This window comes from Cololabis saira, chromosome 13 (genome assembly GCF_033807715.1).
Source record: "Cololabis saira isolate AMF1-May2022 chromosome 13, fColSai1.1, whole genome shotgun sequence".
NCBI classification, from domain to species: domain Eukaryota; kingdom Metazoa; phylum Chordata; class Actinopteri; order Beloniformes; family Belonidae; genus Cololabis; species Cololabis saira.
Genome location: NC_084599.1, coordinates 32,273,537 through 32,286,564, shown reverse-complemented (window position 1 = coordinate 32,286,564; position 13,028 = coordinate 32,273,537). Strand labels below are relative to the sequence as shown.

Here is a 13,028-nt window from a genome sequence, read left to right as displayed (position 1 = left end):
ACGTCTTGCATGCATCACATTTTTCATTCTTTGTGACAATGTGTATGTATCGTCCCTGTTAAATAAACTTTAAAATAAAATAAAATAAAATAAAAAACACTTACTCTGGGTCCTGGACTTCCGTGTGGTCCTTGAGGCCCCTGGAAATGCAATACATATAAAAACATGCTCAAATGTCTAAAATCATTCACAAATAGCGTCTTCTTCTGTTCTGCTGCGCTGGAAAAAGCACAACTGTTTTCAGCAGCGGGAAAACTCACACTCTGCACGCGAATAATGCATTTTTAAAGCAGAGAACTTAGTGCATTAAAAAAAAAGCATCACAGTGAGTCACAGTCTCTCTTTTTTATGTCTTTTATAAGAGAAACAAGATTAGCATAATATTGTACTGTAATGATGATTATAGAGTCATTCAGTGGCTTCTCTATCTGGCAGAAGAACTGAATACTTTGTGTCATCTGGGCTTTTTAAAGTCTGTTGGTGGTCTATTCATATGTGTAAGGCAATGTAGATTGATTTTTTTTATAGAAAGGATATGTTGCACAAAGAGCACAAAGCTACGTGAGAAGGTGACAATACGCTTAATTATTTCAGCGTTCCATAAAAATGGAGCGGTTATGTTGTGAGAGTGTTTTGGACACATTCAGGTGGACCACCTTGGCGCTATATTATTGGCTTCAGCCATTGGCCTGCAAATAATATTTGTGCACTTGGTTAGCTTGAGTGTGTGTGCTGGTGTGGTGTGTGTGTGCAGATGCACATGCAGGTGAGTGTTTGTGGAGGTACAGGCTGCAGAGGAATTCAACCTGAGCTGAGAATCAGACTTCAGTTTGCTTTACGGAGTCGTATATGTAGACGTCAATGCGGATTGCACCACAGTTTGCCGTGCAAACATTTCAACAAGACGTTTCCTCGCCAGAGTTTACTTGAGAAGCTCTGAAACCTCACACACCTCCGGGAGATATTGAGTAGTTTGCTGTGACTCAACCTTATCCTCCTGTAGTTACATTATGATGATTAATTACCCTTCATTTATCTCTAAAGTGAAACTGCATACTGCAGCTGGAGTCAAACGTTGGTTAATATGATAGTCACTCAATAAGTCCATGAAGAAGGTTATATCTGTGGACAGGAATAGTTTCCTATACCTGTCTTTATATGAGGAAGTGTTTGTTTCCATGATGTTTGACATTTCAGGACTGTCTCAGAAAATTAGAATATTGTGATAAAGTTCTTTATTTTCTGTAATGCAATTAAAAAAACAAAAATGTCATACATTCTGGATTCATTACAAATCAACTGAAATATTGCAAGCCTTTTATTATTTTAATATGACTGATTATGGCTTACAGTTTAAGATTAATATTCCCAGAATATTCTAATTTTTTGAGATAGGATATTTGAGTTTTCTTAAGCTGTAAGCCAGGGGTCACCAATCCTGGTCCTCGAGGGCCGGTGTCCCTGCAGGTTTTAGATGTTTCCCTGCTTCATTGCACCATGATACAAGTGACTGTGTCATTAACAGAATTGTGCAGCCCTGAATGACAAGCTGATGACGATGATTAATTAGAATCAGGTGTGTTAAAGCAGGGAAACATCTAAAACATGCAGGACACCGGCCCTCGAGGACCAGGATTGGTGACCCCTGCTGTAAGCCATGATCAGGAATATTAAAATAATAAAAGGCTTGCAATAATTCAGTTGATTTGTAATGAATCCAGAATGTATGACATTTTTGTTTTTGTAATTGCATTACAGAAAATCACAATATTCTAATTTTCTGAGACAGTCCTGTATATACAAAATCCAGATTAGTTAATCAAACTAAGATATGCATCATCTTGTTGCCGATTCTGAGAGACCTAAGCTTCCTCAAGAAGCAGAGTCTTCTCCGTTCCTCCCTTCAGACAGCTTATTTTTCATTCCCAACCGGTTCACCCCACATTCAAGCATCTCCAGTCTCTGCTTCTACACGACCTAAGGAAAGGCTGCGATGAGTGGCCTGCCGAGGTCGGCAGTCGGCAGCCGAGAGACAATCGTGAAATACATCAGCACCACAGGCCTCTCAGTGTTTGATAACCAAGCTAAAGCAAACCTCACCATTTCTCCATTGCCTCCCTTTGGACCTCTTAGGCCCTGTGGAAAAAGAAGAAACAACATGAAGACATATCTAACCATCTTACCTGGTATTGTTCAATTCTGATCAGCAGTTTCTTTCTTTCTGACATAATAGATTACAGAGAAAAACCTACTGGTTTTCCCAGCGGGCCAATCATCCCTTCGGGGCCTACAGGTCCTGTGAGCCCCTAAAACAAACAGATCAAGGACAAATTAACAAGATGAGAATGATTATAAGTAAATCACAACATATTCAAAGGGTTTTGAGCAATTAAATGTGCGTGCCTTTAACATGTCATTATATTGCCACATGAACTTTGCATTTATTTCTAAAACCACAACGAGGCTTTGATGTTCAGTAATGTATATGAAGAATGCACTGTTTATTATTCACAGTTATTTATTTTTTATATAACTCACCAGAGTACCCAAAGGTCCTTTGGGGCCAGAGAAGCCTTTAAGCCCCAAGTCTCCATTAGGCCCCTGTTCAAAGGAATAAGAGTTGATCCTTTTAATTTTCAAGTCGTTTGTGTTTTATGATACTTTGATACTATGATACTTTCTAAACGTTGGCCGGTGACTCTGTTTTTTACCTTTGGTCCTGGAAAACCCTGTAAGCCAACCATCCCAACATCACCAGATTGGCCCTATGAAGAAAACAAAAAGAAGAAGAAAAGATTAAATCATGTAATGGGCGTACTTATAGCATGAAAGTATGTGAAGGTTTTTCCATGTGATGTTCCATTTCTGTTTTATAACATGCACAAAATGAAAAGAAATATTTTTAAAATCCCGTCTTTGCAGGAGAACTTGCACAGACGCAGGCTTTGTATGTGGATGTACAGTAGCCCGAGCAGCGCGTACGGACGAACCTTCCAAGACACACACACTCCGGGGAGCCTGCACGCTACGTTTTGTCTGAGCACTGTTGTCCTGGTGGGCCGGCGGTGTGTTTGTACAGCCAGCCGTTCAGATCCTCTGGACAGATCCACTTTCAGACCAGAGGTTTTGGCTGAGGGATGGCACTCACTGAAAAGTGGAAAAGCGATCCGACCCAGGGGCCCCTCTCTGTTCCACAAGTGTCAGTGGAGATAAGTGGTGGAGGGAGGGGAGAGCGAGTGGGGAGAAGGGAGGGGGGGACTGAATACTCTTTCTTTTTTCTTCCTCTTTGAAGAGTTACATAAGTAAAGTGGAGCGTCTGTTTTTCGGAACACCGGAGCGCACGGATCTTACATAACTTGGCCTCGCCAGGTGGAATGTTTCCACTCCTGATCTCACCCAATAATTTGTCAATCCACTTAGGGTGGAAAAGTGTCAGACACACGAATTTTAACCAAATACAGATCGGTTACATAGACTCCCGAAGCTAAATTTAGAGAGATTTTTGAAGAAAACGTATGAGGTTCCTAAGCGGTGTTTTGACAGGAACATTCCAGAGATGGTATCGGTTTAACAAGAGCAATGTTGTGACTTTTACACGTTTACTTAAATAATTGTGAAGAAAAAACAGAACCGTAATGCGAGGAAGCCATGGCCTTTTTACACGATCTATCTTGTCATCTCTGTTGCAGTTAAACGAATGAGATTTGGTAGTTTTGAAAAGTGAATTTAAATTAAATTAAATAAAACATCAACAGAAATGTGTGTTTACTCACTGGTTGTCCTTTGGGTCCCACGCTGCCTTTCTTGCCCTGGTCACCTGCAGACCCCTCCACGCCTTTGATCCCAGAGGCCCCCCTGTCTCCCGGCAGCCCAGGTTCTCCCTGACCCAACAAGAGTCATGCATTCAAAACGTTCAAAAGTCACCAATAAGGTAATAATAAGAGCGTGCAATAATCTTTCAAAATGAAACAACAATTTATTCAGAATATATTATTCATCAAGTCTCAGCCTTTGCACCTTCTGTCCAGCTGGGCCCAACTCTCCAGGTGTTCCAGGAAGTCCGATGTCTCCCCTGGGGCCTGGACGTCCAGCTGGTCCCTCCTGTCCCAGCAAACCTCTCTGACCCTGTGTACATGAAAGAAGGTTTCCCCGCCGTCAAATACAACGATAACATTTGCTGCATTGTTAAATTCAAAAAGTCTGTTTGTTTTTTTTTTTTTTTTTTTAAGTCTGCATCCTTGAGACACCAGAAGAATGTGTGGAATGTGTTTCCTCTGCAAAGACCTTGAAGAAAGGAAGCATCATCGAGTGTTTCATAACACAAACACAACATGTAGAGGGCAACATGCAGGATGGGAACAGCGGCAGCATCTGCAGTCTGCACAAAGATGTTCGGTTTGCTACCGGTAGGGAAAATCTACCCCCCCATTAGGGCTGGGCGATATATCGAGATTTTAATATATATCGATATATTTTCAAACGCGATATGGTACAAAAAAAATATGATTTTGATATAGCTTATTTTGTGACAAATTGACTTGAATGTTTTATTTGAGATTTGCACAAATGTTTTGTTATTTGCACAACTGTCAACCTCAGTGGAAAAGTCTGCCTGTTACTGTCTACATTGTATTAATTGCACAGTGTATTTTAATTTAATTGTTGTGCAGGAAAGGGATATTTGTTTTATTTTATTCAAGAAGCATTTTTATTCTATATATGCCGGCAGTTTATTTTTATTTCATTTGTTTTATACATTTTGATATTGTGCAGACCTCTGTTAACAAAGGTACCTGTGTGACATTTGGCACGAGGCTTTGTATTAAAACTGACTGTTTTTTTAAGGGTTTGCCTCAGAAAAAATGAAGCTAACAGAGATGCTATGCTATAATGCTTTGAGGGAAACCCCAATTATGGCACAGAAAAAATATCGATATATATCGAGTATCGCCATTCAGCTAAAATATCGAGATATGACTTTTGGTCCATATCACCCAGCCCTAAAATCTACCCCCCCTATACTATATAATTTAATGCAGTAAATACAATACTATGTACACTTACTGGAAATAATTTAAGAGAGTAAAGTAAGCAAGCAAAGAAAGGAAAAAAAAACAAACAAAGGGGGTGATGGTTGATATTTTTGCTGAAAAGCTTTGTATATGTGCGAGAAATTGTCTCTCAAAGGCGAAGCCAGCAAAACTGAGGAATCTCACCAATTATGTTCAGTTATTCTATCTCAGAGGCTATTCTAATGTCTCCAAACACATCTCTAAGTTTGAAGTACAGTAGCAGCTGTTCTCGCTTGCTCCTAGAAAGTCCTCGTGAATGTGAACGCTTGCTTTCTGAATTGCTTTCTCACATTGCGGACGGCGGCGGTTTCCTGCTCCATCAGCACTGCGGTCGAGGCAGAAGCGAGCAACTGCTTTTAGAATAACACACTGAGTGGACTTGGTGTCTCACACATGGTTTCCACACCTCAATCACTTTGAGGAGAGCCGACAGGTCAAGAACCAGCATGAAATTACACCACAGTCAGTTTTTTTTTTCTACTTTGCAAAGCCCACAGTCTGCAGGTGCTGGGAAACGCGTTGGATAGGAAAACACATCCGTCCATCACACAGACATTAATTAAAACTGAATAGAACCACAGTTACACATTAGCACATTAAAAACATGCTAGCGATTATAGACATATCTCTTCACGGTCACAGTTGTTGTGCTTTAATATACATATGACATAACTCTTAACTCTCCAGCAATGAGCTTTGATACACTGAGCCACTTGTGCATTTGTCGGTCTGAGATGTCCTCAGTGCACTGCCTGATGTCTCCAACAGGCTCGTTGCCCGTTTTTGATGCCAGCATGAGGTAGGGCAGTGCCGGGAATGGAGCCAGCAAGACAAGAATCAACACCGGTCCTTCAACAGCATCAGCCGAGGACCGTTAAAAAGTATCGACATCCACAAACCAGCTGGCCCCGAATGGAATACCTGGAAACGTGTGCAAACCGGCTCGCCGGGGTCCTGGCTAACAGTTAACGTCTCCTTGCAACGGGCACCTGTCCCCACAGCTCTCAAAATCTCTGACATCTTCCCTGTGCCTTAAAAAAAATCTCTTGCTCAATGCTTGAATGACAATCAGCCCTTTGCACTTAAATCAATATCCATGAAGTGCTTTGAGAAACTTTCTCACATCAGAAACTTTGGTCCTCCCCAGTTTGGACCAGCATCAATTTGCCTGCCGGGTCAAAACTGTTCCACTGAGGAGCCATTTCCACAATCTCTTCCTGCACTCGACTCAGAGCTACGTGAGGATGTTAGTTGTAGATTTTAGCTCTGCATTAAACAGTCATCCCTCACAAACTGGTCAGCTAGTGGAATACTAGGACTGTGGGCTTCCTGAGGGGTCGACCACAACATACCGGAGTCAGAGAGCAGTCCTCATCCCCTCTCATCCTGAACGCAGGTACCCTCCAGGGCCGTGTGTTGAGCCCAGTGCTACAGACACCTTTTACCTGCACCGTTTAGTCTGTAACTAAGCTTGCAGATGATACCGTAAATCAGGGCTGGGTGATATATTGAGATTTTAATATATATCGATATATTTTTAAATAGGATATGGTACGAGACAATATCATTTATATCGATATAGCTTATTTAGCGACAAATTGACTGTACATCAACGCTGACCCCTCTCGCTGGCAAAAAAGTACCTTTGTGTGCTGAAACCTGACAGTGTTGACAGGTTAGTTTTCCTGGCACAAAATCTGTAAAATGTGTTAACTTGTTGTAATTATTTGAGATTTGCTCAAAGAGATGCAATATCTTTTTCCTTTTTTTTTTTAAGATTCGCACAAATGTTTTGTTATTTGCACAACTGTCAACCTCAGTGGAAAAGTCTGCCTGTAACTGTCTACATTATATTAATTGCACAGTGTATTTGAATTTAATTGTTATTCAGGAAAGGGATATTTGTTTTATTTTATTCAAGAAGCATTTTTATTCTATGCAGGCAGTTTATTTCTATATCATTTGTTTTATACATTTTGATATTGTGCAGACCTCTGTTAATAAAGGTACCTGTGTGACATTTGGCACGAGGCTTTGTATTAAAACAGTTTTTTTTTAAGGGTTTGCCTCAGAAAAAAATGAAGCTAACAGAGAAGCTATGCTATAATGCTTTGGGGGAAACCCCAATTATGGTACAGAAAAAATATCGATATATATCGAGTATCGCCATTCAGCTAGAAAATATCGAGATATGACTTTTGGTCCATATCGCCCAGCCCTACCGTAAATGTTGATCTTGTTATTAATGAGGATGAAAGTGCATACATGCTGGAAGTGGACTATCTGACTGAGCGGTGTAGAGGCGATAACCTGGTCTTTAACAGCCCAAGATAAAAAAAAAAGATGCTTATTAACCTCAGAACTTCTAAGCTTCCCACCACATACATGAAGAAACAGTGGAGCACTCTAAGTACCTGGGAATCACCGTCACTAGGCAGCTGCGCAGCTGACATGGTGTCCCTGACTAACACTGTCCTGCTGCTCCAGAAGGTGCAACAGAGGCTCTCCTTCGCAGAGAGCTGAAACAGGTCAAACGTCCAAAAGAATCGTTGCTGAACTTCTTCAGGAATACAGGAGAATCCATCCTGAATAATGGTGCAACAAGTGAGGCGAGCTGGCTACTACTGCTGCAATGAGGAAAGATCTGTCCGTCTGTCTCGCTCTCTCCTTGGCTCTACATAAATTTAGTCCACAGAGAAATGCACAACCCTCTAATCTTCATGGTTGTTTGGTTTTCAAACAAATGCTAAAAATGTATCTAAGGTGTGTTACTCTGACATAATGTGTGTTACTTAAGTTATCACATTCATACAGCCTACAGTTTTATGACATTCCTGACACACTATAAACCAGGAGCTCTGATTTACGGGGGTTACCTTTAATCTTTACTCTTTCTGTCAATCTATTCCTTGTTCATCTCAATATCAGGCTATAATTTAAGCTGAAAGTCCAGTTTGAACAAGTAACATATTCAATCCAGATGCTGCAAGACTACTCAACTTTAGTGGACCTTCTGCAGCCCCATGCAGGGTTAAAGTTCTTTAACCCTGAATCTGGAATATTTGCCTGACTATACATTATGTCAAGAGCTCGATGTACAGATTCAGCAACTACTTACAAACCAATTTCCAAAACTATTTACTTCACTCCAACTTTACCATGTCTATAAGGGAATGTTATAAAAAAAACGCAGATCCTCTTTTATTGAAAATCTGGTCAAAAAGCAGGAAAACCACCAGAAAAATCACCTTCACTTATGTCAAATTATGAAATAACACTTTACCCCCAGAGATGCAGGTGGGATTTATAAAACCGATTTTATGATATGAACTTTATTGAACTTACTACTGTTATACGGTCCCGATGAGGATTCAACAAAAAAAGAAAAAAAAAGGTGGTTAAGCACTGTTATGAGAGAAAGACGTGGACTAAGAGGATGGTGGTTGTGCAATAAGGACTGTGAAACCTCACAGCTTCTTTATGTATGTCAGTATGTAGCGAATAAGTGCCAATCTCTCCTGTTAAAACATAACACGGCCAAAAATATCCAACATGTAGGAAAGGATATCATTCCAAATTTACAACTTATATAATTTATTTGTCTTAGGGGCTGTAAAGGTATAACTGACTGTGCTTGAGAGATGCGAGACCATTTCAGTCCGACATTAGGCCTATTAGTACTTCAACTGACATTATGTAAATGAGAGCAACTTGGCTTTGCAGTGCTCGGCTGACAGAGGACAAAAACATTTATGTATGAAATTCTCCACTCTGGCTGTACTCTTATTTAAATAAACCCTCTGCATTGCAAGCAGGAGAGGCCAGCGACATCAAACGGGGCATTTTACGATTAGACAAACTAAGTCTGGGTCTTATAACAACAGACCGAAGCAGCTCAGGCAAAGGTTTGTGAACTCAGATGCCGTCCACTTTAAGACCTGCGCTAAGGGCACGGCGCGGTGAAGATTAGCAAGACAGAAGGATTTATGAAGCGTTAGTCTTTTGCAGAGAAAGGAAAACATGAAATAGATATTGAAGGTTACGTAAAAAAAAAAAAAAAAAAAAAGATGGAAAAGCTCTTTTTAAATATTTGGTTACGATCAGACTATTATGCAAGGAAATTCTATGACCTCTTGTGTGACCTACATCTGTTGTTCTGAGCAAAAACGTATTAATATTTACCTTTAAAACATTTGAAGAGTATACACTTCCTCAAAAACAAAACAGACCAGGTAACTAGAGACCTAAAGCAGCACAAAGCACTTTCATTTTTATGTTAAAATATCAGTTTCAGTTTTATTTGAGGGAATACTTGTTTACTTTCAGAGAGTCTCGTCCAGCTCCCGCAGTCTCCCGGCCCGGCTTTCGACGAACTCAAACCAAAGTGACTCTGGGAAAAATGACTGTTGCGACCAGTACTCGAGTTGAGGGGGGATGAGGGGGGATGAGGGGGTATGGCATCCCCCCTGAAATAAAAACGGTCAAAATCACCCCCCCTGTAAAACTGCCATCCCCCCTTTCCATCCCTTATGTCATTTCATCAATGAATGTGGTTTTACTGCTATTTCAACATTTAGAGTCATCACCAGAAAAATAACTTATTTGACAATTTTCACCTGTTTCAAGTAAATTTTCACTTGAAATAAGTAGAAAAATCTGCCAGTGGGACAAGATTTATCTTTTCATTACAAGCGAAAAAATCTTCCACTGGCAGATTTTTCTACTTATTTCAAGTGAAAATCTACTTGAAACAGGTGAAAATTGTTGATTTTTCCAGTGATGAGTCTTGTTTTAAGTGTAATGAGATTTTTTTTTACTAAAATGAGACATTTTAACTAGAAATAAGACAAATATTCTTGTTAAGATTTTGAGTTTTTGCAGTGATCCATTTTACTTATCCTGTGAAGGACAGAGTCATATTGATAAGTTCAGAAAACTGTTTTTTATTTTTGTGTTTTGATGTATTACTGAAGGTTGCATTTAACTGCTGCTATGTCATTCCTGCAGTATTTCTGCAGGTGTTTTGGTCAGTGCTATTATTTGTAATACATTATTTGTAATCAGCACAAATTATCTGTCCCCATATGATAAAATCCACCATCCCACCTGATTTTCTTTTACAACTCGAGTACTGGTTGCAACGACTGTGCATGGCTAAATTCAGATTCAGTGCTCAAACCCTGGTAGCAGATCTTTAATCTTACTCTGCTGTGCAAGAGCAGTAGATGTTGGGACAAGGTTTTCACTCAGGGAGTGGCCATTGTAAAACAGTAAACAACGCTGAACCAGGTTAGCGACGGTAACTAAGGTCAGTTACACCACTCAATGTCGTTCTAAGCAGTACTCGAGTTGTAAAAAAAAAAATCAGGGGGGATGCTGGATTTTATCATATGGGGACAGATAATTTGTGCTGATTACAAATAATATAATATATTACAAATAATAGCAGTGACCAAAACACCTGCAGGAATACTGCAGGAATGACATAGCAGCAGTTAAATGCAGCCTTCTGTAAGCTTTAAATATCCACTGAGCTTACATCAAATACATCAAAACACTTAAAAAACAGTTTTCTGAACTTATCAATATGCCTCTGTCCTTCACAGGATAAGTAAAATGGATCACTGCAAAAATTCAAAATAAGAATATTTGTCTTATTTCTAGTTAAAATGTCTCATTTTAGTAAAAAAAATCTTATTACATTTAAAACAAGACTCATCACTGGAAAAAACAACAATTTTCACCTGTTTCAAGTAGATTTTCACTTGAAATAAGTAGAAAAATCTGCCAGTGGAACAAGATTTTTTTGCTTGTAATGAGAAGATAAATCTTGTCCCACTGGCAGATTTTTCTACTTATTTCAAGTGAAAATTGTCAAATAAGTGATTTTTCTGGTGATGACTCTAAATGTTGAAATAGCAGTAAAACCACATTCATTGATGAAATGACATAAGGGATGGAAAGGGGGGATGGCAGTTTTACAGGGGGGATGATTTTGACCGTTTTTATTTCAGGGGGGTTGCCATCCCCCCTCAACTCGAGTACTGGTTGTAAGGCCTCTCAACAAAGTCAGATTGTCACCCATTACCTGTCGTCCTTGTATTCCAGGTAGGCCTTGTAAGCCGGTCAGTCCTGGAGGACCGTCTGGCCCGGGATAACCCATCAATCCCCTGAGTCCTGGAAAGCCAACTGGACCCTGGAAAATGATGATGCCAATCAAAGGAGGACCTTTCACACTTGAAGGGGACAGATTATGAGCTTTATTTGCTCGTTGAAACACTCACTTCAATGCCAGGGGATCCAGTCAGACCTGTCACTCCTTTCTTTCCGGCTGAACCCTAAAATGTGTGCGTAAGGGGAAAATGAAACTAATGTCATTCTGAAGACAACATTTAATACAAAAACTGCACACAGATGGGCCCAGTTTGGTTTTTAAGTTTTATACAAGATTTATACACCACCACAATGGATATTTGTGATAAAACCATCAAGATGTGATCAAAGTGTAGACCCACAGCTTGAATTTAAGAGCGTTCACGGAAAATATGCCAGCTGCCATTTAGAAATTACAGCAATTCTAAGAAAAGTATCTCCATTTTAAGGAGCTCAACAAAATATTTGGACACCGACGAGAAGTTAACTGGCCAGGTGTAGCCCAGTTCTTTGCTACTTCAAAACAAATGAAGTGGATGAAAGGCCTGGAGTCGATATCGGGTACTGTTTTTGGCATGTGGAAGCTTTTCCGAGGTTTGCACCTTCTGTACTAATAACGGTGCCTCTGATTGTAGATTTGGACGATGACACATAATTATGTTGATGTGGCGAAGGGGTTTTTTTTTCGCTCTAAAAGGATCCAGCAATCAGTTACATTAGCTTTTTCTGCGGCCTTCAAGGCTTTCTAAGCTCTTTCTATTAAGGATGTGCCAAACAGTTGATTTGGCCAAAACCAAGGTTATTGCTCTCTTTTATAGATTCATTTATTGCATCACTTGCATTATGATCTCCTTGGACTTCATAGTAAGCTCCAGTCAAAAAAGATGTACCGCTGAGGTTACATGCACATCTAAATCGAGCTATTGGCAACAATGTAGCTAAGGATTTAACTGGAGTTTCAGAGAAGTCAGGGTATACATGTACAAGAAGAGAATCGAGTCATAGAGTGAGGTGTTACATTCCCTTTCATGACCGACGTTAATGTGTCAGCTGAACGGTCCGACAATCAATCAAGCGGAGCAGCTTCGTTCGTACCAAACTCACTAAAACATTTCGATTTTTGAGTGCAGTGTACCATATAAAATTGGCTCGAGGTCAGTAAGCACAACAGAATTCATATATAAGGTGCACCAGATTATTGATTGAGAAAACTTTTTTTAAGTGTGCCTTAAAATGGGAAAAATACGGTATTTCTTACCTAACTGTACTATGTAAGTCACATTCATGTTTTATCCAGTCTGTGTCGTCAAAGGGAGCCAGACTATCTAAATGTTAAACAGTTAATCAAACACCACAAGTTTCTTCTTTTTTCTTTGCACCAAAGCTTTTCCATTGCTGCTTCAGGATATCTAATAAGTATCTAACAAAGTGTTGAATGTAGAACCGTTTATTTATGTTATCGACCACGAAAGGACCGGGTCCAGACCAGGGAGAAAAGGTTTTACATCTTTGCTGGTCCAAAAAAAAGAGAAGTGTTTACGTGAGTGCCTGGGGACGGAGGTCACGCAGACCAAGACACGGACATTTCTGAGCCACGCATTAAAAAAAATAAATAAAGAAATGTGTTCAATGCCCTGCACAGAGGTGCATTCACAGATTTCCTTCCGGGCTGATTTATAATAGTCATTCCTTTCTGCAAACCTTCTAGGATGTTTTAGTACGATCAGGTTCTACTCAGAACTGCGCGTGTAAATCCCATTAGCGGCCAAAATCATAAATAACCCTCGTCGCCGTTTCAAAAAC

At 39.9% G+C, this 13,028-nt stretch overlaps 1 protein-coding gene across 1 annotated transcript in view; it reads right to left on the bottom strand.

The window, feature by feature from the left end:
* Positions 1–13,028, bottom strand: part of LOC133458602 (collagen alpha-1(XXIV) chain) — a 130,872-nt gene that overhangs the window by 6,230 nt on the left and 111,614 nt on the right. Inside the window, exons 46-54 of the mRNA XM_061738670.1 lie at positions 11,357–11,410; positions 11,161–11,268; positions 4,018–4,125; positions 3,774–3,881; positions 2,712–2,765; positions 2,539–2,601; positions 2,253–2,306; positions 2,101–2,136; positions 105–140 (exon numbers count right to left, since the gene is read on the bottom strand). Of these exons, the coding sequence (XP_061594654.1) occupies positions 105–140; positions 2,101–2,136; positions 2,253–2,306; positions 2,539–2,601; positions 2,712–2,765; positions 3,774–3,881; positions 4,018–4,125; positions 11,161–11,268; positions 11,357–11,410 (621 nt within the window). The remainder of the gene's footprint in view (positions 1–104; positions 141–2,100; positions 2,137–2,252; positions 2,307–2,538; positions 2,602–2,711; positions 2,766–3,773; positions 3,882–4,017; positions 4,126–11,160; positions 11,269–11,356; positions 11,411–13,028) is intronic.